The sequence below is a fragment of the Myodes glareolus genome, chromosome 1 (genome assembly GCF_982192425.1).
Source record: "Myodes glareolus chromosome 1, mMyoGla1.1, whole genome shotgun sequence".
In the NCBI taxonomy this organism is placed as follows: Eukaryota; Metazoa; Chordata; class Mammalia; order Rodentia; family Cricetidae; genus Myodes; species Myodes glareolus.
Window position 1 is genome coordinate 115,163,337 of NC_142026.1, and position 23,592 is coordinate 115,186,928.

At 43.0% G+C, this 23,592-nt stretch overlaps 1 protein-coding gene across 2 annotated transcripts; it reads right to left on the reverse strand.

Annotated features, from left to right (window-relative positions):
• On the reverse strand, nucleotides 1-23,592 carry Ifngr1 (interferon gamma receptor 1). Of its 2 annotated transcripts, XM_085688908.2 has the most exons (8): nucleotides 23,411-23,592; nucleotides 13,386-13,500; nucleotides 10,309-10,472; nucleotides 7,538-7,713; nucleotides 6,686-6,881; nucleotides 5,885-5,962; nucleotides 2,859-2,983; nucleotides 1-1,076 (listed from the first exon to the last, which is right to left on the reverse strand). In XM_085688908.2, exons 1-8 carry the CDS (start codon nucleotides 23,520-23,522, stop codon nucleotides 522-524), a joined length of 1,521 nt encoding a protein of 506 aa, XP_085545034.2. In that variant the 5' UTR covers nucleotides 23,523-23,592; the 3' UTR covers nucleotides 1-521. The 2 variants fall into 2 exon arrangements, with proteins under 2 accessions (XP_085545034.2, XP_085545038.2); XM_085688912.2 differs by lacking the exon at nucleotides 5,885-5,962 and having other exon boundaries at nucleotides 23,411-23,591.

The window sequence follows — 23,592 nt, forward strand, 5'->3', positions numbered from 1 at the left end:
TTTTGGTTTCAAAGAATTTTACTTAAAAATAATAAGTAATGCTCCATAAAAAAATATGTACAAACTTCCACTGAGAGGCTCTATCAAATTCTGTCAGCTTGAAGTAAACTCTAAAGTCCAACTTTGAGTAGCTGTCAGCTTCCCCATCAAAATGAGCCTTATAAACATACTATATACACGAACTTACAATTGTGAAGGCATATGAAAAAAAACTGCCCAACATGTCCCTTGAGGTGCTAAGGACGGAGAAGCAGCAACTGCAGGAAGCAAAGTTAATAGAGGAAAATTCACCGCTGGTAATGGACCCAGAAAGGATCTCATAAGCAACGATACATTCCTTTAAAAAAGTCTCAAAGTCTGCAGAGTAAACTCAGCAGTGCCCACAGGCTCCTTACACATGGATCTAAATCAAGACATTCCATGTCGCTAGTATCAGCTAAGGTACAACTCCTTTTCATGAAATCAAAGCAGAAAAACCAAGGAAAATCAGATCCTTCGCCGTCGGCTGAACTCATGTGGTCTTAGGATGGCTCCTTGGCATCTGTTGGGAGTCTATACCCAATCAAAGACTCCTTCCCATCGCCGCCATCCACAAGCACATCCACTAGCACGTGCGGTTTATCATAACCAAAGGAGGTGGGAGCCTTCCTCACCGGTGCGGGCTCTTGTTCTGGTGTCTTTGTTTCTGGGTTATTGTGCGGGAGGAATTCGGAGTCGGCTATGGAGCTGCCCGATCCCACGAGGCCGCTGTCGGAGCCGCTTCTGGAGTGGTAGAGAGTGAGGCTACAGGACTCCGACTGGTTACTACTCAAAATGGAAGAACTGCCTCTCTGTATTAGCATTGGAGGGCTGTCGGGGGCCACTGCAGTGCTTCCCTCGGGGATCATAGGCTCTGCTTCGCTGGAAAGTTTTTCGTGTTCTGTTGTTCCTGGGTCACCTGGCAGGGCCACCGTGGACAGGTGCTCTTCACAGACCACTGTCTCATTCTCCAGCACAGCTGGCTGGCACGATGTGACAAGTGATGTATACTTGGATTCAGGTTTTGTCTCTGAGGTGGCATTTTTTACAACAGAGAGCTAAATTGTAAGAAAGCGAGTAAAGATAGAAAATTATTGAGCTTAAATGCCTATTAAAAAAGAAAAGGCCTAAAAAGCAAATGACTTATTTCAGAGAACATAGTTAAAATAAGCTCACTGCATTCTTTTTCTTGATCTTTTCGTTTGTTTGAGACAAGGTCTCATGTAGCCTAGGCTGGCCTTGAAGACACTATGTAGCAGAGGGTGACCCTGAACTTCTTTGTGACATGCCTGCTTTTACCTCCCAAGGGCTAGGACATAAAATGTGTGTCACCAAGTGCCCTGACTTTTCTATTTATTTATTTCTTTAGAGACAAAGTCTTACTACATAGCTCTTGTTGGCTTGGAACTCAGGCTGGCCTCAAACTCACAGAGATTTACCTGCCTCTGTCTTCCAAGTGCTGGGAATAAATGTGAGCCACCACACCCAGGTGGTCTTTTCTTTTTTAAAAATGATTTTAAGAGATTTATTTATTTTATGTATACAGTGCTCTATCTCCATGTACACCTGCATGCCAGAGGAGAGCATCAGATCCCAATAAAGATGGCTGTGAGCCACCATGTGGCTGCTGGGAATTGAACTCAGGACCTCTGGAAGAACTGCCAATGCTCTTAACCACTGAGCCATCTCTCTAGCCCTTGTCTTTCCTTTTTAATAGAACTTATTTAAGACTAAAAATATGACGTCATTAAGCATCTCATAAATGCACGTTGCCTTTAGCACACCGTCTTCTATGTGCCTGTGCAATGTAAATTTCATGCCAGGGATTTGGCATTTCTTTGGAGTGATGTTTTCTTTAAAAGGCACAGAACATTTAGAATCTTTCACACATTCTTATTTATGAAATTATTTCCTCAGGATAAACGATTGGAAGGATTATGTAAAAGGCTGCCATGCCAGCAGCTTCCTGGCAAGGCGCATACAGTTAATCATTGCTGCCACTGCTGCAGGGTCAGGTTCCTTTTCCTGCTCCCACAAGGAAGGTGTGGCTTAAGACATGGTGGTCTCTTGCTTACCTCCTAGTGAGGAGGATGTATAGGACATATAGGCACTGTCTCCTCACTGCTGATAGTTCTCCGCCACCTTAGAGACGGCTTTGCTGCAGCAAATTCATGGTGCCCTCTGCGCATCACAGATGCTATTCTTGTCATCTCTGAATCAATGTGTCATCATTTTATTCCCCTTCAGCGCTCTTTAAACCATGTCAAGAGACTAGAGTGTGCCTACACTTCAATGTCAAATGGGATAGTTTCACTTTGGGCCATCTTGCCTTCCATAGGCCGGCTGCGATGAAATATTTGCATGTTTGCAGCTCTTCAGAAGCTAAGTTTTGGGGGCTGTAGGCTGGCTCTCCCATACGCTGCACCTGAGGGCTAACACATCATTGTCTCTTGAAGAGTCATAACCAAGCCCATCCACCAAGTGGGGCAAGCTCTTCACTGGTCCACGCACAAGCCTCTGTGTACTGCGCACTTCCACTGATTGTACTACAGTGTACTGTTCCTTCTGGACCTTTAGATCCTTACCAAACGTGTCAGCTTCCATCCTGGAAGTTATATAAAAAGGTACTGGGTACACAGTGAAAGATGTATGGCTTTGGATGTATGGCAGATCGAAAGGTTGGTTTTTAGTGAAAAGTACTATAGTGAGATAAATCAGAATACTCTTCATCAGAGCACATACAGCATTTTTCTCAATCATACTTAGTATCAAAGAGACTGTCAAAGAAGGTTCAAAGTAATGTTAGCGTCTATAATTAAGTAAATAATTAAATATATTACCAAGGACTTAGGTAGTGCTATGCTTTTTCTTTTACATGGATTCTTCTTCATGTACCAGTATACAAATATCAGGAAAACAAATAAGGAAGAGATTACAAGAGCAGCAACCATAATCCAAGTCGAATCTAAAAAGAAAGAAAGAAACAAATAGAATACTTCTATTCTGCATCAAAGAAGTCTTAGTGCCATTCTTCAGCAGATGCACACGTTCATATCAGCAGTACTTGAAAGAACACTGGAACAGAATTGGGCAATGTGACTGGGCACACAGGGCTGTCCACCCTAGCTGGACGTCAGGCTCCTCCGGGGCTGCAGTTCTGAAGTTCCCTGGGACTACACTGCCCTGACACAAGGAAGCTGAAACAGCTTCTTAAGCCTCTTCACAGCCTCACAGCAGGGTGTGACCAAGGGATGCTTTCCCCTCAGTTAAAAAGGCATTTTTAAAATGCCCTGCCTTGGGAGAAATAAATTCCAGCAACACTGCTGATAACTCTTAAAACAATTCAGCCCTGTTCCTTCCTCACCACTTAAACATCCGAAGACTCCTGTGCCTGTAACAGCACAGAGGAGCGGCGCACACACACACACGCTCAGGCCCACGGAGGAGCAGGCACAGCAGTGAGGATTGTGTGCGCACATAGCCTTTGTGCAGTTTGTTATTACTCTGCTCTCCTATTCTCAAAACGTCATCAGCAGCATCTCCCAGAGTCCTCTCTTCTAAAAATAAACAGTGGTCTAAATACTGTGACAGTGTGTATCTCCTTAACAGCATCGCATGACTCTAATTCTGCTCTAACGCTGCTTCTCTGGAATAATAATTACATGTTACAGATTAATGAACACTTATACCATGTCTACTATGGGCCGTGGTTAAACAAATACATCATTATTTGCTTATATATATCATCATATAAACCATTATAATATTACATCATCACAATAGCAATAAATAAAAAAACAAAAAAAACACAAAATAATGATTATCAGTGTTGCATCAGAAGTCCCATTGAAATCCCACTGGGCTAAGGAAACAGCCTATATGTGACAAGGGACAAAACAGTAGCTAAGTTGCTGCCACCATGTGACCACTAAATCAATTCCTCTTTTTGTTTGTTTGTTTTTAAATTTAGACTTTTTACAAAATTGGATTTGGGATAAGTGCATCAATTTTGAATATAAAGTAGGATTTTTTGTTTTCCAAATTGCTTAATGCACATTAGCACAAAATGCACTGCACTGTTTTTCGTCATATTTGAAGTTTTCATAGAATGGCCTAAAAGTTATTAATATTAAATTTTACACGTATGGTCTAAAATTTCATTCCCGATTTCCATCATTCAAAAAAGACACCTATCGGGCTGAAGGAATAGCTCAGTGGTTAAGAGCACTGGCTACTCTTCTAGCGGGCCAGGGGTTAAATTCCCAGCACCCACAAGGCTGCTTACAATCATAGAGTCCGAGGGGATCTGATGCCCTCTTCTGGCCTTCTCAGGAACTGCATACACGTGGCCCATAAGGCAAGCACAAACACACAACACCCATATATATATATATAATAAAAATTTTTAAAAATGATAAATGAATACAGAAAAGGTACAGGATACAAAATCCACAGCATCAATATTAAATTTGATGAAAAGAGGTAATTCAGGATAACAACCAATACAACAGATCTTGGGATTTCTGCAGACAGTAAGTTATTCAGGTCACCGCTTCCTGTGTTGCCATAAAGTCAGTTTATGATACCTATCACCTGCTAAATTTTGCTGATAAGGTAATTATGCTCATATTATTTAATGGCCCCAAACTAAGTTGAGCATAAGGACTATAATGGTCTGCTCTGCCCCTTTAAGAGACAAGCCACACCCATTCCCTTCCCTGTCTGCCCAGGCAAGCTGATCTTCAGCTTCCAGCCTGAGTCTCCTCTCTTTTCCATCTCTCCCCTCAAGAGGCTTCTGCCTCGCTCCATTCTCCCCTCCCCCGTCTCTCTTTCTCTCTCTCTCTGCTTTTCCCTCTTCTCCCCTGATCCCCTCTCCCCTTCCCTTCCATAACCCACTAAATAAATATCCAACCTCACTCTGCATGGCGTGCCTATCCACGTCTCTGTCTCTCGCCCGCTGCGTGGCTCCCTGCCCAGGACCAGCCGCCTTCGGAGACCTGCGGCATGGTCTCGTGGCGTGCCCATCTGTCTGTCTCTCCTCATGGGACTCGCTGCCCCTCGTGGCCCACTGCAGCCACTTGGGGAGCTGTGCCATCCCTGCCTGGGACTGGTTGCTCTCGGGACCCCTGCCCACTGCCGCCGCTTGGGGACCTGCAGCATTTCTGCCACTGCAGTCACTTAGGGATCCATGGCATTTTTACTTAATCCATTACAAGGACAGCATTCTTAGTGGCTATGTGAACATGGGAACATTCTTTTATCAATGTATCTATCTACTGTTTTCTGATGACTAGCGTCTAAATGGGAAGCATATTGGCAATGTTTTACATTAAGGGATTACTGACATAATCTCAGCAGAAGGGTTAAATCTTGTCATAAAACATTTATTAAGTTAGCATAAGTTGTACATAGTTCTATAGGGCCATGATAAATGGTCAGTATTCAGATAGGTTTAGTTTACACTTGTCATTGGTATTCTAGTAAACCGTAAGGAGTTTTGTTTGGGTTTTAATTACTGACTTTTTTTTCTGTTAATGTATTATTGGCAAATTGGTATGGTCCTGGATTCTATAAGAAAGCAGTGCAAGCAAGCCATGAGGAGCAAGCCAGTAAGCAGCGCCCCTCCATGGCCTCTGCCATCAGCTCCTGCCTCCCGGTTCCTGCCCTGTTTGAGTTCCTGTTCTGACTTCTTCAGTGATGGGCTATGATGTGGAAATGTAGGCAAAACAACTGGCTCCTTTTCCTCCTCAAGGTGCTTTGGCCATGGTGTTTTACCATAGCAATAGAAACCCTAGCTACTAAGACAGACGCTGGGCAGCTTCAGTGTACTCTCACCGAAGAACCCACGCTCAGAAGAGTACCTCACCTTCAGTCAGAAATGTGAAGACATGTGCCATTTTTTTCCCATTTTTACTATTGTTGACATAAAAACCAGAGCTCTCACCTTAAAGAGAACAAGAGACAGTTTATTCTTGAGTTACTATGAGTGACCACAGACCAGGAACACAGATTTACTTCATCCAAAATTCCATGTTCCAGTGTGGAAGCAGCTTCAGAAGGTTTTTAGAGTTTTACAGAATGAAAAAAGTCGTAAGTCAAGGTAAGTTTAAAATATGCTGGTGGGTGCACCAGAGAGGCAGGCACGTGGAGATGGGGGGGGGGGCTATCTTACAGGCCCATGCTGATGATAGTCCTAGCTCTTGGACTGGTGGAAGCTAGTGTTCTAAGTTAACAGCTTCTGAGATTTTTACTTATTTTCACAAGATGTTAGTTCAGATTCAGAGTGGGGCAAGACATGGCTGTTCCAGAATGCGAAAACTAGACCAAGATAAAGTAATCTGCTGCTGACTCTCCAGAATTCCAGTCTCTCCATGGTACATTTTCCAGTGACTATTTGAAGGAGACACCTGTGTGCATGATTTTATTAATTTGTTACGTATCTTTCCTTTCCCGGGTCACTCATCTGGTGGCTTCCTAATTTGGTTGCTGTAGTATATCTCAATGCCAGTGAAGCTGTCTTGTTTTTAATTAGGAGCTTCTCTGGGGAAAGGATGTTGTATATTTTTAAAAGAAAAGATGTGTGTAAGTTGTAAAGCATCTCGTTTCCTGCACACTGCCGCACTTGAGTTAGCACTCTGTCTTCAGCTGGGGGAAGGCAAGTGCTTACCCTTTCTGCTGTTTCTGCTGTTATGGACAAGGGAAACACAGACGTCCTCTGATTTTTCTGTTGTAACGGCCCAGAATTCTGAGAGTCCATCTACCGAGACACAGTATCTGGAATCCAGTGCGGACACTGAGATGTTGAACTGGCACCCATCTTCATCGCAATCCTCCATATTGATGGGATGACTTGTATATAGGACCTACGTGGAAAAACCACAACATGAAAGTGTATGACTTCTTTAACCTGTGGGGGACAATCATTGCATTATCCTAGGTAAACACTGAAGGAAAATATGCAGAGAATGAACATGAACTTCGAATCAGCTTTGATATCAAATAATAAGTCAGCCAGTGATGTCAACACAGCATGGGGAAGTACATCTGTTAAAATGTTCTCTATGGGAACAGGTATTGTTTAAGACTTGGAGATTCTAAGGGTTCGGGGGCTGTGGAACTAGCCAATGCTTGCTTATCCAGTTCTTAGAGCACTAGAAACATCTGGGGAAGGAAAGCGCTTTACAGAAAGCGTAAGAAAGTAGCTGCAGGGTCACTGTGCGGTAAGTATATAATCATGCCCCAAGGGATCCTTTGTGCACTCATAGTTCGTTCACTCCACTAGTTATAGCATCCTAGAGAGGCGAAGAGAAGACTTCATCATCAGGCCAGTGTTGTCACCTAACTCCACACTGGCTCCTCCAATAGTGTTTATATAGGTTTCTTTTCTTACCAGCAATCTATGCCCCCCCAAATCTTATCACACACACGTGAGCAGTCCACCTGCATTACAGTTTATGACAACTCGCAGAAGCAATAGAATGATTCCTATATTTAAAAAAGATAAAAGAGAAACACACACCTCCTCACTTCTAAATTTTTGCACATAGAGGGTGTAGTAGAATGTGTAACAGGCGCTTTCATCCCCATACATGACCCCATACTTTTCTCCGTTTATAACAACCGCAGGGTGAAGCACATTGACAATGAGCTGGTCTCCCTTCACACTGATGTCCGGGGTCGGCGGTCCAACTTTTCCTGGGAAGAAAGGGAAAGTATGATTCCTCCCAGCATAGCTACTACATTTACCCAAAGGACACATTTGAGCAACTCTGCAAAGGTCTAGAAGAAATTCTAAGAATACAGTGTTTAATGAATCTCAGATAGGAAGCTCTTGCCTAAAGCCTCCTTTGCCGATTCAATTTCACCTCTGACTTTGTCTTTAGGAAGGTATACTTTGTCATAAACGTGGGTTTTCAGAAGATGAAAAGGCTGGGCTGGTGGTACTCGCCTGTACTGTTTAGCAGAGCAGAGCAGGAAGACCATTAAACTCAACAGCTATGAGTGTCAAAATAAAAGGCATTTGAAACAGCAGGCTGGAGATGTAGCTTGAGAGGAGAGCACTTGCCTAGCAACGTAAGGCCCAGAGTTCACTTCCCAGCACGCCGTCACCACATGAACACACAAAATAGAAGCTCAGGCAAATACCTTCTCTTTTATATTTATTTTGTAGCTTAAGAACCCTGTTTTCTAAAAACTGATTCTGAAAAGGCCCTTATTTGTTTGTTTATTTAATGTATGTGAACATTTTGCCCGCATGTGAGTCTATATGTCACACACATGCCTGGTGCCTGTGGAGGTTAGACGAGTCCCAGGGTCCCCTGGAACTGAAGTTATAGGTGGCTGTGAGCTGCCTGGTAGGTGCTGGAATTTGAGCCAGGTCCTCTGGAAAAACAGCCAGTGTTCTTAACCATAGGGGCATATGTCCACCTCCCAGAAAGTTCTTTAGCTATCTTCCTAACTGAACCCAGCGTCTTTAACATCCGCGGGTGTCTGGCAAGATGGTTCTATAAAAGCCTGCTAATGGTTCAGTTTTTACCATGAAAATCAGAACCAGGGACTCAAGTAGTCTTTGCACAACCTCTGTATTTCTGGTGTATGGGGCTTGTGTGGTGAACATGTACCTATGCTTCCACATGTACCGCACACATACTGTCTTCCACCCAGGTCTGGTGTGGGCTCTCCAGGGTATCTCAGGCATACTTTCTGGGACATGGTAGGTCCTTGATAAATCTGTGGCAGACAAATCTGACCTAAAGATGGCATGTACTAGATGAACTCAGAGAATAAAAATACCTAAAGTAAGCAAAGGGAGGGCTGGTGGGAAAGCCTTGGGTACACCCAGAGAGATGGAGCAGAATCAAGGCAAGTGGGTGCCACAGGCATGACAGCATGGGGGCCAGCGGACTAGGGCACAGGCTAAGGTGGGATGCCCCACCAGAGATGAGACCTGACTCCAAACATTCTGGAATTGCAGTGAGAGCTGAGACCAGTGTAAGATAGGGTAAGATGCTGGGATGGCAAAAAAACTGAAAACCTTAGGCTCAGACACATGGAAGAACTCTGAACTTCTGTGTCTTTGGGACGGGCAGGCTTCAAATTCTTCACTAACCCTTGATCTTCCTGCCTGAGCCTCCTGCCTGCTGGATGACAGGTATGGGCCACCATAGCCAGCCTGAAACTCTAATGTACTAATGTATTATGTCAATGTATTATTATGTTGGTATTTATGCTTCAGGGTCTTCAAGGACTTAAGAGAGGTAGCAGGAATGAACGCAGTGGCCAAGTCTTCTGTGATCTAACTTTGAAATGAATTCTGCATTAGTCATGGAGGGAAAGGCTGATGGCTAGTCATGCTGAACTGCACTGATTAAGATTTGAAAGGACTGGATGCTAAATGGTTTTAAAAGTGGCAAAGGAAAAGCCAGTTGAGTGCTGTTTTGTGGGGCCTGGAAGGCAAAGACATTGGCTCCTTACATTCTGTCATATGTTTACTAGACACTTGTAGCAACTATCAATAAAGCAAACACACACTGAAGTGTAAGAACTTCCCAATTAAAATGTATCCATGTAGGGCTAGAGAGATGGTTCAGTGGTTAAGAGCACTGGCTGCTTTCCCAGAGGACCCAGGTTTGGTTTCCAGTGCCTAGATGGTAGTTAGCAAACATCTATAATGGCAGTACCAGGGGAATCCAATGCTCTCTTCAGGCTTCTGAGGGTACTGCATAAATGTGGTGCACAGACATACATGCAGGCAATGCATCCATAGACATACATACATACATACAGACAGACAGATAGATAGAAATCTTAAGGAGTTATCCATGCACACAATCTACTTACTGTGTAGATAGATAGATGATAGATAGATAGATGATAGATGATAGATAGATGATAGATAGATAGATAGATAGATAGATATCTTAAGGAGTTATCTATCCACACAATCTACTTACTGTGTAGATAGAAGGTAGATAGATAGATAGATAGATAGATAGATAGATGATAGATAGATAGATGGATAGATAGATAAGATGGATAGATAGATAGATAGTTATCTTAAGGAGTTATCCATGCACACAATCTACTTACTGTGTAGATAGATAGATAGATAGATAGATAGATAGATGGATGGATGGATGGATGGATGGATGGATGGATGGATGGATGGATGGATAGGTAGGTAGGTAGGTAGGTAGGTAGATAGATAGATAGATAGATAGATAGATAGATAGATAGATAGATAGATAGATAGAAATCTTAAGGAGTTATCTGTGCACACAATCTACTTACCATGTTGGCACAAAACAAACTCTTCTGACTCTACATAGGCAGATCCTTTCTGCCCAAGATTGGCTTTAACTCTGGCCCAAACAGATGCTTCAGGATCTTTAATTTGATCGTAGATATTACAACAATGACCAGAAACGTTGGTGCAGGAGTCAATCCATCCTTCCCTAAAATGAAGAGAGACACATGATGAACCTTATCACCACACAAACTTCAGTCGTCCCTCTGTATTCTGCTTTGTATCCGGACATTTGCTTGGAAGAGCTGAAATAAAAAAAGACAGAGAAGCCAAAGGAAAGAAACCCTTACTCTTGAATTGGATAAGAAAGCCCAGCACTCTTAATCCAAAAATACCTGAAAATCCAAATGACTCTAAAGTCCAAACCATTTGATGTCAGAGAAAAGATGCTACACCATTGAAAGCTGTTTGTTTCCCGCATGAAATTCGTTATTCAAAAGTCGTATGGATTAGTGGAGCAGCTGACAGAAAGTTTGTGGGACATGCGTTAAGCTCTGGCTTCAATCCTTACGAAAAATTATATTTTAATAAAATAATCAAAACACTATAAAAACTACAACTGCTACTTTTAGGTTATATGTGGATAAGGTATATATGACCTAAGTCTCATGTTTAGACTTAGGTCCCCCACTTAGGTATCTACTTAGGTATATATAAACCTTTCAGGATCTAAAAAGTCAGAATATAAAATATTCCTGGCCCCAAGAATTTGAGATAAGGCATATATAACCCTCGTTGTGAATTCTTTTGTAAGAGATAGAACTCACATAACACATCTTATATTTAAGTTTCAGACTCCACTTTTAAACCCTTATGAATCCTGTTAAAACAAATAGGAGTCAATTACAAAATCAGACATATTACAAAATCTCTTCATTGTGGTCAGGTTTTTCTTTTAAATTTATCTTTCTAGTAAAATTTCCAGATCCTTTGGACATGTCCCCATCATCTGTGTCTGCCACAGAGAGACTTTCTAATTACTTTCCTGTCTTCCCAGGCTGAGGCAGTTGCTTGGAGGTACAGTGTTTGTTGTTTATGAGAACAAGCTGGACCTAAGCCCCAAAAGACAAAAACCTGATAAACCAATCTAACAAATCAAACTCCCTCAAATCCCTATAAAAACCTTCATTTTGTTTCTTGGCTTAACACTGGAATCAGCATTCCTCTAAGAAACATGAGGTTCTTCCAGTTGGTTTCCACAACATTGTTGGTTACCCATTCCTGCAGAAAGCTGATCTCACTGGCTTCAGGGTTCTCACTCCCTGCCTTTCTTTTCCCAGAGTAAGACATCACCCACACAGACAGTCCATCTCGTTCATCTTCCCTAGCGGGGCACAGTGCATAGACCTGATAGAACTTAACTTTTCTTTTCATTGAACAATACGGTCTGGAAATCATTACATTTAGGGCCATAAAATATGAAATTTTCTTCATATTTTACAAAGCTAATACAGTCACCCATTTCTACAGCAGTCATGTGTTCAATCTCCTATTGAATCTCAAGTTGTATTTTTAGAACAGTGTGTCTTTCGGGTAAGTTCCTAATGTGGAATCAACAGACCTAAAAGCAAACGCTGACAGGAGAGACAGCTCAGTCAATCAAGTATTTGCTGTGCAAAGCATGAGGACCTGAGTTCAAGCCTCAGAACCTACATTAAACAAAACAAAAAACGAACAAGGAATGACATTTGAAGTTGTCCCCACCCTCCACATGTATGTGTGCATACATGCATACACTCTTGCATACACACACACACACACACACACACACACACAAACCTGCACTCATGCATACAACAAACACAAATGCAGCATGGGAGATGGCGGCGCAGTGCAGTGGTAGACAGTTTACCTAGAATGGTGTAGAGCCTTGGGTTTGATCTCCAGCACCACAAAAAAAAATGTGCCAAGGTAAGCATAGTAAGGTTTGTCATATAAAAGTTCTTTCCCCAGGGCCAGATCTATTTGCATTCATATTAATTATTATTAGGGTTTCTGTCTCCCCGAGTTTTCAAACAGAATGTTTTCAGAGTTTAATGTTTCTGTCAATTTACTAAGCGACCGTGTTGGAGAGTTTTATGTCAATTTGACACAAGCTAAAATTAGTGGAGAGAGGGAACCTTGACTAAGAAAATGCCTCCATAAAAGGAGCCTGAACACAAGCCTGTGTGGTATTTTCTTAGTGACTGATGGGGGAGGCCTGGTCTACTGTGGGTGGGAACACTCCTGGGCTGATGGTACCGGACTGAGCAAGCCATGGGGAACAAGTCAGTAAGCAGCACCCCTCCATGGCCTCTGCAGGAGCTCCTGCCTCCAGGATCCTGCCCTGTTTGAGTTCCTGTCCTGACCTTCCTTCAGTGATGAACAGTGATATGAAAGTGTAAGCCAAATAAACCCTTTCCTCCCCAAGTTGCTTTCATCATGGTGCTTCACTGCAGTAACAGAAACCCCAGCTAGACAGAGTTATAGTAACGGACAGCTCCTGAGATATCTGTGGACTTGTGTCGAACAGGATACTCATGCCTTCATGTGGTTTTGCTCCACAGGTTACTTAAAAGAACACACTCAGGACAGACCTGAGTGCTAACACCTTTATCAAATTACCAGTCTGCATGATACCAAGCCTGGGATAACCATTCACTGGGGTCTGAAGGGCAGATACAAAGGTTGCCTTTGGAGCATGCCTATCAAGTTGCTAACCTCCATTCCTTATTAAATCATGAGACGGCAGATCCACACTGAAGTCTTGTTTTCCAAGACTTGACTTGTATTTATTCTGAACGACTGGTAAGCCGCTGTCCAGGTGGTGTCTGCCCTCCCTGACCTTAACTGCACTGCATGTGGCTAGTCCTTGCTAACAGCTAACCTTAGTTGACTCAGAGACTAGAGAGAAATCCTGGACGGCCACACAGCAGGGCTAATCTGGATCCTTAGCATCTTGTGACATCTGCAGACAGGTGATAAAAGTTTGGTGAGGGATGATGGAGGACCACCGAGATGCACGGACTACGAAAGGATTTGGCTTAAAACCGAATAGAAATACTAACCGAGCAATACTCACCCATAGTTCTTTATCTGCACAGTAAAAGTGGGAGTCTGTGGCATATCCTGGTATTCCCAGCACAGGACAGGGTTCAAGTTATAAGACGTAATCAGAACATTCGTTGGTGCAGGCACTGTAAGAGAGTCAAAACCAAAAGGGGTCACAGTAAGAAACTAACATCGGCAACAGAAAGCCTAATGCAATGGCATGTTAGTCTAACATGCACACGGAAGTGGAGGCAGTGTGACAGCTACTGAAGTCATGTCACCCAGAGCGAACTCATGGGACATGTTCTGTTGAAAGTGTGCAGACGAGTTCTGATTCACTTTAGGCTATGCAAACATCACCACGATGTAAGCCGTGATGGTTAATCCTTGATGTGCTCTTGAATATATTTAGTCACCCAGGAGAAAAACCTCGGCATGTCTCGGTGAGAGTGGTTTCTGGAGAAGCTAGCTGAGGAGGGAAGACCCACCCTGGATGTGGGAGGCATCATTCTAAGACAATGGTCCTCAACCCGTTGGTTGATTCCCCTATGGCAACTTTCTATCTCAAAAAAAATAAAATAAAATTACACTGTAATTCATAACAGTAGCAAAATTATAGTTATGAAGTAGCAATGAAAATAATTCTATGCTTGGTGGGGCCACTGCAACATGAGGAACTGTATTAAAGGGTCATAGCATTAGGAAGGTTGAAACCACTGTTCTAAGGGGTCCCAGACTGAACAAAAAGAGAAAGGATGGGGGAAGTAGGGACGGTCATCATCTCTCTTCCTGACTGGGTTCAGTGTGACTGAGTTAACTCCTACCCTCTGCTGCCACCCTTCTTCCCTAGGACAAACTGCAGCCCTCAGACTGTGAGTCAAAACAGTTGCTTCTGTTGGGTATTTTGAAACAGCAGCGGGAACATAAACTAGTATATCTGGGAAACACAAACACAGCATAAGACAACTCCCACAACATTTGGACGGCTCCGATAAACAAACACACTGCCTACCATAATAACAATCATGTCTTCGCTTCACCGTAATCACAGGGTTCTCAGTGTTTGCCAGCGCAGACTGCTCTCAGTGTCTACAGAAGAACTGGCCACACTCTTACTGGAGAATGCCACCAGGCTCTCAACACTGCCTCCTGTGGGGGAAGGTGTGCTGTTCTTTTCTAAATAGCACACAGAAATCTGCCTAGCAACAACTGAAGCAGCCACTGGTCATCCAGTGTCATCAACACTGCTCCCTGGGCTGTGCCTTTTCTCCCTTTAAACCACTCCTGAAAGATCTGTGGGGAGGACTCTCAAGAGTCACCGGGAGAGAGCTGGTGGACGACCATAAATGTAAAGATGGTGATATGACCCCAAATTCAAGATCATTCCATCTTACCAGGACATTAAGCATGACTGACTTAAAAAGCTAAAACCCACCCATGCATGAGAATGTGCGCAGTAAAGTGGCTCCCTTGCAGACCTGGCCATCTCCCATGAGGGCTCAAAGAGCACCCAGGCCCATGCTTATATTTTTTTTCAATATATCGATACTAATTATACTTACTTAGATTGCTCTAATCAAGAATTACACCCCAGGTCAAGTCATTAAGAAACTCAGGTTCTTTCCCAAGTATCTGTTAGATAGCTCTTTTGGACTTTGTCTTCTATTGAGTGAGACCTTGTGATAATTTTAATTATCCCACTTGACACAACCTAGACATTATCTGGGAAGAGAGTCTCAGTGAAGGATTGCATAGATCAGGTTGCTGTGTGGATGTGAAGAAACCTAAAAGTCGGTTTACAATTCCTGGATTTGAAAGCTCAGCAATTAGTATGCACACATTAATTCCCTTCTCTGTGCTTTGAGAGTGGATATGATGTGGCTAACTGCTTCAAGCTCCCTGTGCCTAGACTTCCCCTCGATGACAGACAGCAATCTGGAATTGTGAGCCCAAATAAACCCTCTTCCTTACAGCTGTTTTTGCCAGGAAGTTTTTATCACAGCCACAGAAATGAAACTAGGACACCTATTAATTTACATATGTAAAATACCTGCTTGGAAACACCTACCAGATATTTTTCTCCTCTAATAAACATTTTTAATATTTAAGACCAGACTGGTCCGCTGTTTTAATCCCTAATTTTTTAACACATGCATTATCTTTCTACCTAGGGGACTGTAGGTCAGTGAAAGAGTGGTTGTCTAGTGTGAGGGAGGCTGCAAATGCCCCCACCCCATGCCACATCATTAAAGGTCACAAATTCTACTGCCATTTTTTCCAAGTACTTCTCCCTTAAGTTGTGATTTACAACAACACATGATTTTTGTCCCCAAGGGTACAGTATACAATGTCTGTAGACATTTTTGGTCCTGATAACTTGGACTCTAAGTTGGGACGGGGTCCACCACAGGCATCTGGAGGGTAAAGGTCAGAGAGGCTGCTGAAGATACAACAATGCTATGGGCAGAGCAGCACCATGGCAACGAATATCCAGCTCCAAAGGCCAAGAGCATAACAGCTGAGAAACACGCTTTGTATGTCTATAATTTTAAGAAGCTCTTTACTGTTTGGAGGGGAGAATGCTTTTATTTTAAAATGCTTTATGATTACTGTATTTCATTCTCTCCCAGTTAATTTGTTTTGAAAATATATCTAGTTTCTCTATTATTTATCAACATAGGGTAAAGCTTATGGCAAAGACTGAGATTCTGAAGAAGGGGGTGGGGTGGCTGTCTCCAGATCCAGGCACTCAGCAGGATTTTCTTGATCTTTCTGTGGCCATTAGCCAGAAAACTGTAAACTTTCTACTATGCCTCCAGAAACACCACAGATGCATGCTGGGACATCAGAACCTATAAGCTTTGGTTTTCTAAGCAGTTTCCTTAAGGGCAAGCCTAAACACACTGCTCTTGCCTGGCTCCTTCCTTTCCTGATTTCTTAAAGACTGCCCACGGCCACTCACAGAATGGAAACCTGGGGCTCCCTTAGGAGGGCGTTCTTTCAGAGAGTGTGTCTGGACTTCTGCCTTCCCAAACAGCCTAGGTTCCAGTTAATAAACCATGGTTTAAGAATAAATAAAAACTACTACTCCCCCCCCCAAGAACAACTCAACATTAAAGCCAAATAACCAGCCCACAATGACTACAGCATATTTAAATCAATCAGCACACACACACACACACAAATCTCAAACCAGAACAACACACTAAGTGAATCAGGTGTGTTAAAGCACACCTGTAATGCCAGCATTTAAGTGGCATTTGAATGGAGTGTTTAGAATTCCACAGCCAGCCTGTGAGATTAAAAAAAAAAAAAAAAAAAAAAAAAAACCCAGGTCAGGTGGAGGTGGGTGTTCATGATGAATCTGAACTACTTTCAGAAGTCATTTCTCAGTTTCAACATCGGCGGCCTCTGCAGAGCTTGAAAACGGCAAAGCATCAGTTTTTCTCTCTCGCCCTCCTTGCTCTTTCTGTGAGAATTTCATACATGCACCTGATGTTTTGATCAAATTAATCTCCACTCCCTTCATCCACATCCCTTATCACCATGTGTCCCTCTCAACTTCTGGAGCTGTTTTTTGTTTTGTTGTTTGTTTGTATTTATTTTTAAGAGCACTAAGTCCCTTAAGGCTGCCTATCTGGGCATGGATGTAGGGCCATCTGCTGGGAACATGTGCACCCTGAGGGGGCTGGAGTGAGACTATCTCTGAATTTAACTGGCACTCTCCTTCTCCCAGTAACCATCAACTACTCCTTAGTGAGGCGGGGGTGGGGGACCTTCATGAGCCCTTCTCCCATCCAGGATGGGATTTTGAATGGTTTGACACTTATCCTAAAAAACAAACAAGACAATTTATCTTGGAATAAACCTAACAAAGGAAGTATAAAACCTATACAATGAAAACTGTAAAACAATGAAGAAAGAAATTAGACATCAGAAGATGAAAGACCTTCCGTGCACATGAATTTGTAGCATTAATATTCCAAAAATGGCCATCCTACCAAAAGCAATGCACAGTTTCAATGTAATTCTCATCAAAATTCCCAAGCAATTCTTCACAGAAATTGAAGATGATCTTAAAATACATATGGAAGCACAAAAGACACAGGATAGCCAAAAGAATCATAAGCAGTCGAAACATTGCTAGAGGTATCACATTCCCTGAGTTCTGGCTACCCTACAAAACTATTGCAATAAGAATAGCATGGTGCCTGCATAAAAACAGAGACGTTAATCGACTGAGTAACACTGCGGATCCAAATGTAAGCCCATGCTTCTATAGTCACCTGAGTTTTGACAAAGAGGCCAAAAAAACGCATTGAGGAAGAGACAGCATTTTCAGCAAATGGTGCTGGACAAAGCAGACAGCTGCTTGCAGAAGAAGAAGCCAGACCCTCATCTCTCACCCTGCACAAAACCACAAATGGATCAGGGATCTCAACAAAAGATCTGGTATCGTGATTTCCTTTAAACCACTTTTCCTTAGTTAGCCTGCCAGCATTCACATTTTGACAAGGAATGAGCAAAGACCAGGTGGTGCCTTCCACACTTTGCTTGGGACCCTCCTGGGCTGCTCACACGGCACCAGAAGCACACTTTCTACTTGCACATCATGAAAGCTGCTAAGCCTCCTCCTCCATAGCGCAAGGATGCTCCTTCCTCCAACTTCTATCAGCGAGTTCTTTACTTCCTTTTAAAACCTTTTTAAGTTTTTAAAGATTTATTTGTATGTGCATGAGTGTTTGCTGCATGTGTAGGTGTGCATCACAGGAGTGCCTGGTGCCCGTGGAGGCCGGAAACGTGCACTGGATCCATTGGAAGTGGAGCTACACATGGTTGTTGGCTGCCATATGGGTGCTGGGAACAAAACTTGAGTCTTCTGCAAGAGTAGCAAGCATCTTTAACCCCGGTGCCATCTCTCTACCACCTAGGATCCTCTTTTTAACTATTCCCAATAGAAGTAGGTTTCTAACTGTACATATACAATATGAAATTCCTGCCTTGAGGAAAAGGCACATAGAAGCCACTCGGAATACTTACAACATTATCAAAGTTCATTTATATTTAGGAAGAAGCCACTGAGTTATGCAACATAAAACCATAAGCAATAACAGTCTTGGACAGCATCATGTGCTTTGCTGTTGACTGATTGATTGATTGATTGATTGGTTTTTTGAGACAGGATCACACTGTAGATGTAATGAGCATAGTAAAAAAAAAAACATCTTTTAGACATATAAAAACACCTTAGTCAGGATCACCACTATACCCAAGGCTGCACCTGACAGCCAGAATCCAGGGACATCACTCACTCAAGAAAACAGACACATGACTAGTACTCCAAAACTCATACTGGACAGCATATAAGCAGAGACCAAGGGCAATGCCCTGCTCTGCACATCTGGAGAGACGCCACTTTGATCTACCCTGTGACAGGAGGGAGAGTCTCTCCCAGGATCCTGACCTTTGAATCAGAGACTTCTGTTAAGAGACTGGACTTGACCTTCAGCTAAGAGATGTCACACCGGAGAGCGGCCCTGGGGAGATAGGCTTACAACCGTAGTTAAGAATTTAGAGTGTGGATCGTGTGTGATGACCCTCATCATAATAAAATACTAACTACGTGTGCCAACCTTCTTGTTTGAGACAGTAGCCCAGGCTGGCCTCCAAATCACTGTCTATCCCACATCAAGCAAACCGGCGGTAGGAAGAAGTTTCAATGGATTATAGCACTACTAAAGAGAAACTTTTAGTTAATATACCAAATGACATCACCTGTGGTTTAATACAACCAGAAGAGAAACCATGTGGTTAGGCTACTAGACACCACTTTTGTCTTTGCCAAACTTACACGACAACTGTCACACTCGTCAGTACTTTCAGATGTTATCACCTGACCTCTAAATTACAGTGCAGAGTGGCTGAAGTAGCTAAGGTTCACAGCAAGCCTCTATTCGGGATATATTTACACTGTATAAATAAAAATACACCCGGGGGAAGCAAAGAGGCATTATCATCTCTGGAGTTTAAGAGGACGCTAGAATAGTTTCACAGACTAAAACAATCTTACAGATTTTGGGGTCTCTTGAAAACAGATGTTTTCTGGAACTTGTTTTCAGAAAAGGGCTCCGAATTATTTGATTCCCAGACTCCTTCAACTCACAACCAAAGGCTATAATGAAATCAAGCATCTGGGCCCTTTTCCAAATGGCGGACTTTCTGAGCGAAGGTCTGCTGGCCTGAGGTAGGAAGAGCCGCGCGGAGACACCGCTGTTTTCACGAGGGTGAGGTCTTATTGCAAACTGAGAACCGGAATGAGGAATCTACATAAGTAGAAAATACCAAGGTTTTGTTATTTCTGTCAAAATAAATTTATGACCACCTTCTCCCTCTGGAAGAGGCCATTCCCAATCTGTGGGAAGAGATGTTTTCCTTCATGCATTTCAGCTTCTGTTTTGGGAGGTAGCAGCAGGTCGTGGGTTTAAGCTGAACAGGGGTGTCTTCAGGCTTCCTTACCACGTCCTTTATTTCCGGCACTGAACCCAGGGCTTTGGGGATGCCAGGCATGTGTTCTATCACTGAACTATAGTTGAAGCCCCTGGGCTAATTTATTCTTAAACTGAAAAATAGTTTGGGAACTGGGGAAAAAAACAAAAAGCAAACTGGCCTTTTCTGCTAAAAACAAAACAAAACAAACAAAAAAAAAGTGAATGCTAGAAAAATGAGTTTCACTCCTGAGCAAATTTTAAATTTCTTATAGGGATCTTGATGATTTAAAAAAAAACAACAATACAGATCTTCATACATAACTAAAATAATTTAACATTAAATATTATCTGTTAAAGTAATGCTACACACGCTAAGTGACAGTGATTTAGGTATAGCAGACTCTACAGGGCACAGCTCGGGTATTCTCCAAGCCATCCCACGCATGGCAGGATTATGGTACAGACTTTATGAAGGAGAAAAGAAAACTTTGGGGACGGTAAGTCAAGATAACAGCGCACAGTGCCTTGTTCGTTTTCACTAAACACCCTTGTGTCTGTTTACTAAAACAAGGGCTGTTCCCTCCACATATAAAGGCGGAGTGGAAACGATTGCTTTCTGATAACGTCACGAGAATCTGCTTCACGCGATCGTGCTGTTTTATGGCTCTGCCACAGCTGTATACAGCCGCCGTGAAACCTGAATAACGCATTACAGCAAGTCCCTTCCATACCTCAGACAGGACTAAAATGGATATTTCGTATTCTTATTATGAATCCCTGGGGTATCCAAAATAAAGATGCCCCTTTAACAAGAAAATTACAAATGAACCAATTCCTTTCTCTCTTGAAGTCACTTCATACTAACCAAAATCTCGTTCTGATTACCTGTACAATTAAAACAAAACCATCGACCCTATTTCTGCGTGTTACTAAATTTTGTAGGTTAACTTTTTAAATTATATTATTAAAATAATATATAAATATATATAAATAATATGTAACATAAAATAATATATTAAAATTAGTATAAAATGCTAGGGAACAGTGCAGAAGGGAGCAGAACTTATCACAGAGGGCAGGATTTGAAGACTTGAAAACCATGAAGCCACAGAGAACAACCTCAGCAGAAGGAAGTGCCTGGCACTCCATGTAAGGCACTGCCCCACCAGGCAGTCGGATCATTCTCTCCACCCACAGCCAGAGTCCAATGGACTCTGCCTTCTCAGTACTCCTTCAAAGGTCGCCTCTTCTCCATTATACAGCCATTCCTCAAGGAATCCCTCCACCGCCTTGAGCTACAGCCTCCTAAAGGGTTTTCTTCCTCAATCTACTTTATATGCTGCCTGGCTTTTCTTAACTGGCACTATCTAAACCTGCACGAGGTCACCAGGAATAGGGGGCACATTATTTTCTTGGCGCAGGCCCTTTGCTTCTGTCAGGAACACTATGGTTCTATTTTTGAAAATCCCACACCACACCTTCTGACAATGTCCTTCCCACACCAGTTGGCATCCAGTCAACCTAGGGAAATCAGAGTCTTCCTCGTGGGATTTTTCTTGGATTTAAGTTGCAAGATTTTAAAACCCAAAGGCTACCAGCACTTATGACTATTGCCAAATAAGGAATCTGTCCATAGCTAGGCCTCTAGAAATAAGAAGTGGTAAGTTGCAGCCTTCCTGTGTTCCAAGTGCTAGCTTCCTGAAACCAAGGTGATCGCTCTCATTTTCTGTTTATCTCTCTCTCTCTTGGATTCTCTGAACCAATAAACTTCTCAGCTAAAGCCACATTTCCATCCCTTTCTGTTACACACAAGACTTTCAATTGTTTCGTCCTGCTGTCCTGACACACAGTCTATGATAAGACACTTACTATTCCTCTAGCTTAACATGGCACTTCACATCTCTGTCAATTCTCTCTAGACCTCTGGGGCTAAGCCTGGGCTAACTTTCTCTGTGAAATCTACCCAGAGTCCCCTAGGTGGGGTTTAGGACTCTTATCTTAGTTCCCAGCAGCTTTTAAGTAAGTTCAAGTTCTTATCGCGGCGTACTGTAATCACCCACGTACCGCAATCGCCCACGGTGACAGGCAGCTTGCCCTGGGTAATGGCTGTTGGCAGGGTGGTTAAGAATGAGGACTCTAGCATTTAGGCAGCCCTGTGTGCCTCACCGTAGATGGAGATACCAGCACCACTGCATTAGAGGTGGCTGTGAAAACAGATCTGTTATGTCCTCTGCTAAGACAGTTGCCAACACCCAGTAAGTCCTAACCAAACTTGTCTTCCTAGCCCTTGGCACCATGCCTATCCTAAGGGAAGACTAATGATTTGTTTGTTTGACATTTTCTTGAATGACTGTATCCTCTATTTAATTAAAAATGTTAAAGTACCAAAGTAATAGATTTTCGCACAGCATTTTCATACATACTACATATATGTCATCATACTTTCTAATTTATCCCCCGGTTGCTCCTGCCTCTTGTTTCTGGTCACCTCCCTCTCCCAAGAACCCTTCCTTTTGCATTCACGTCCCATCCATTGTTTTATTACCGTTTTTTATTGTTTCTCCTCCCTCTCATGGTCTCCTTCACGCATGCACGCGCGTGCACAGACACACACACATAAGCACACGCACACACCACACACACTTAAAATCTGGGTTTATATATGGTAAGAAAACATAATATTTGCTTTCTGAATTTTCTCAATCTGGCTAATTTCACTTAACACAACTAACACTATTTCTGATTCTATTTTTCCGCAATTATTATTTCCTGTTTCCTTATGCCTGAATGGAATTTCATTTGTATATGCACCTCATTTTCTTTATCTGTTCTTCTGCCGACTGACATCTAGGTGGCTATTTCCTATCTATTGTCATCAGTTTTGCTTAGCCTTTGAAGATCAAGTCAAGGTAGGACTGAACGGGAATGTTGCACACTTAACTGGAGCTCCTGGGAGTTAAAGCGGGTTGGGTATCTCCATGTCTTCCAGCAGCTGCTAACTGGAAACATCTGGGGCACTTAAGAATAGCGACTGGGAGGGAGTGGATGCCAAGTTTCATGGCTCTCTCTAGAGCTCTATTCACGGAAAACTATCCCCAGCATGTATTCCCTGGTGGTTAATGTGATTAGCGGGTGAAATCAAAGGTTCTGAGGAATTGCTCTATAGGAAGAACCCCTAAACCCCTACAGCTTCATACTTAAAAAACAGACTAGGCCAGAATCACTATCAACTGGCACAACTTTCTTCTGCAAATTCTTTCCTGCACAAAGAATTTGGACAACACCCGAAAATAAGTCTGTAAACAGTGAGTTGTATTTACAATGCCAAACGCTGCCCTGGAAACTAACTATAGCAGATTAAACTTTAGTTACTAAAGGTTTGCGTTATTGCGTTGGCAAAGAAGAAGAGGCTAAAGTGGCGTGTAAACTGCGGTGAGCCGTGTGCCCCTACGGCCCCCGGACCCGGGACTGCCTTGCCTAGAGCGCTGCAACCCGATTAGAAGGGACTTCCCGGCCTCCCGTCTGACCTCCAGCCCCAACCCTGCCCGCAGCGGCTCGGAGTCATTACCCGTGGGCGTCTCTGGATCCTCGGTGCTAGTCACGGCTCTGCTCGCGGCCTCCGCAGACAGCATCAGGACCACTAGCAGAATCATGCTGCTGGCTGCGACCAGCAGACCCATTCCTGAGCAAGAGGCAGGTGTGACGGCGTCCCCGCGCAGCCCACGGCTCGAGCCCGGCGTCACGTCCGCC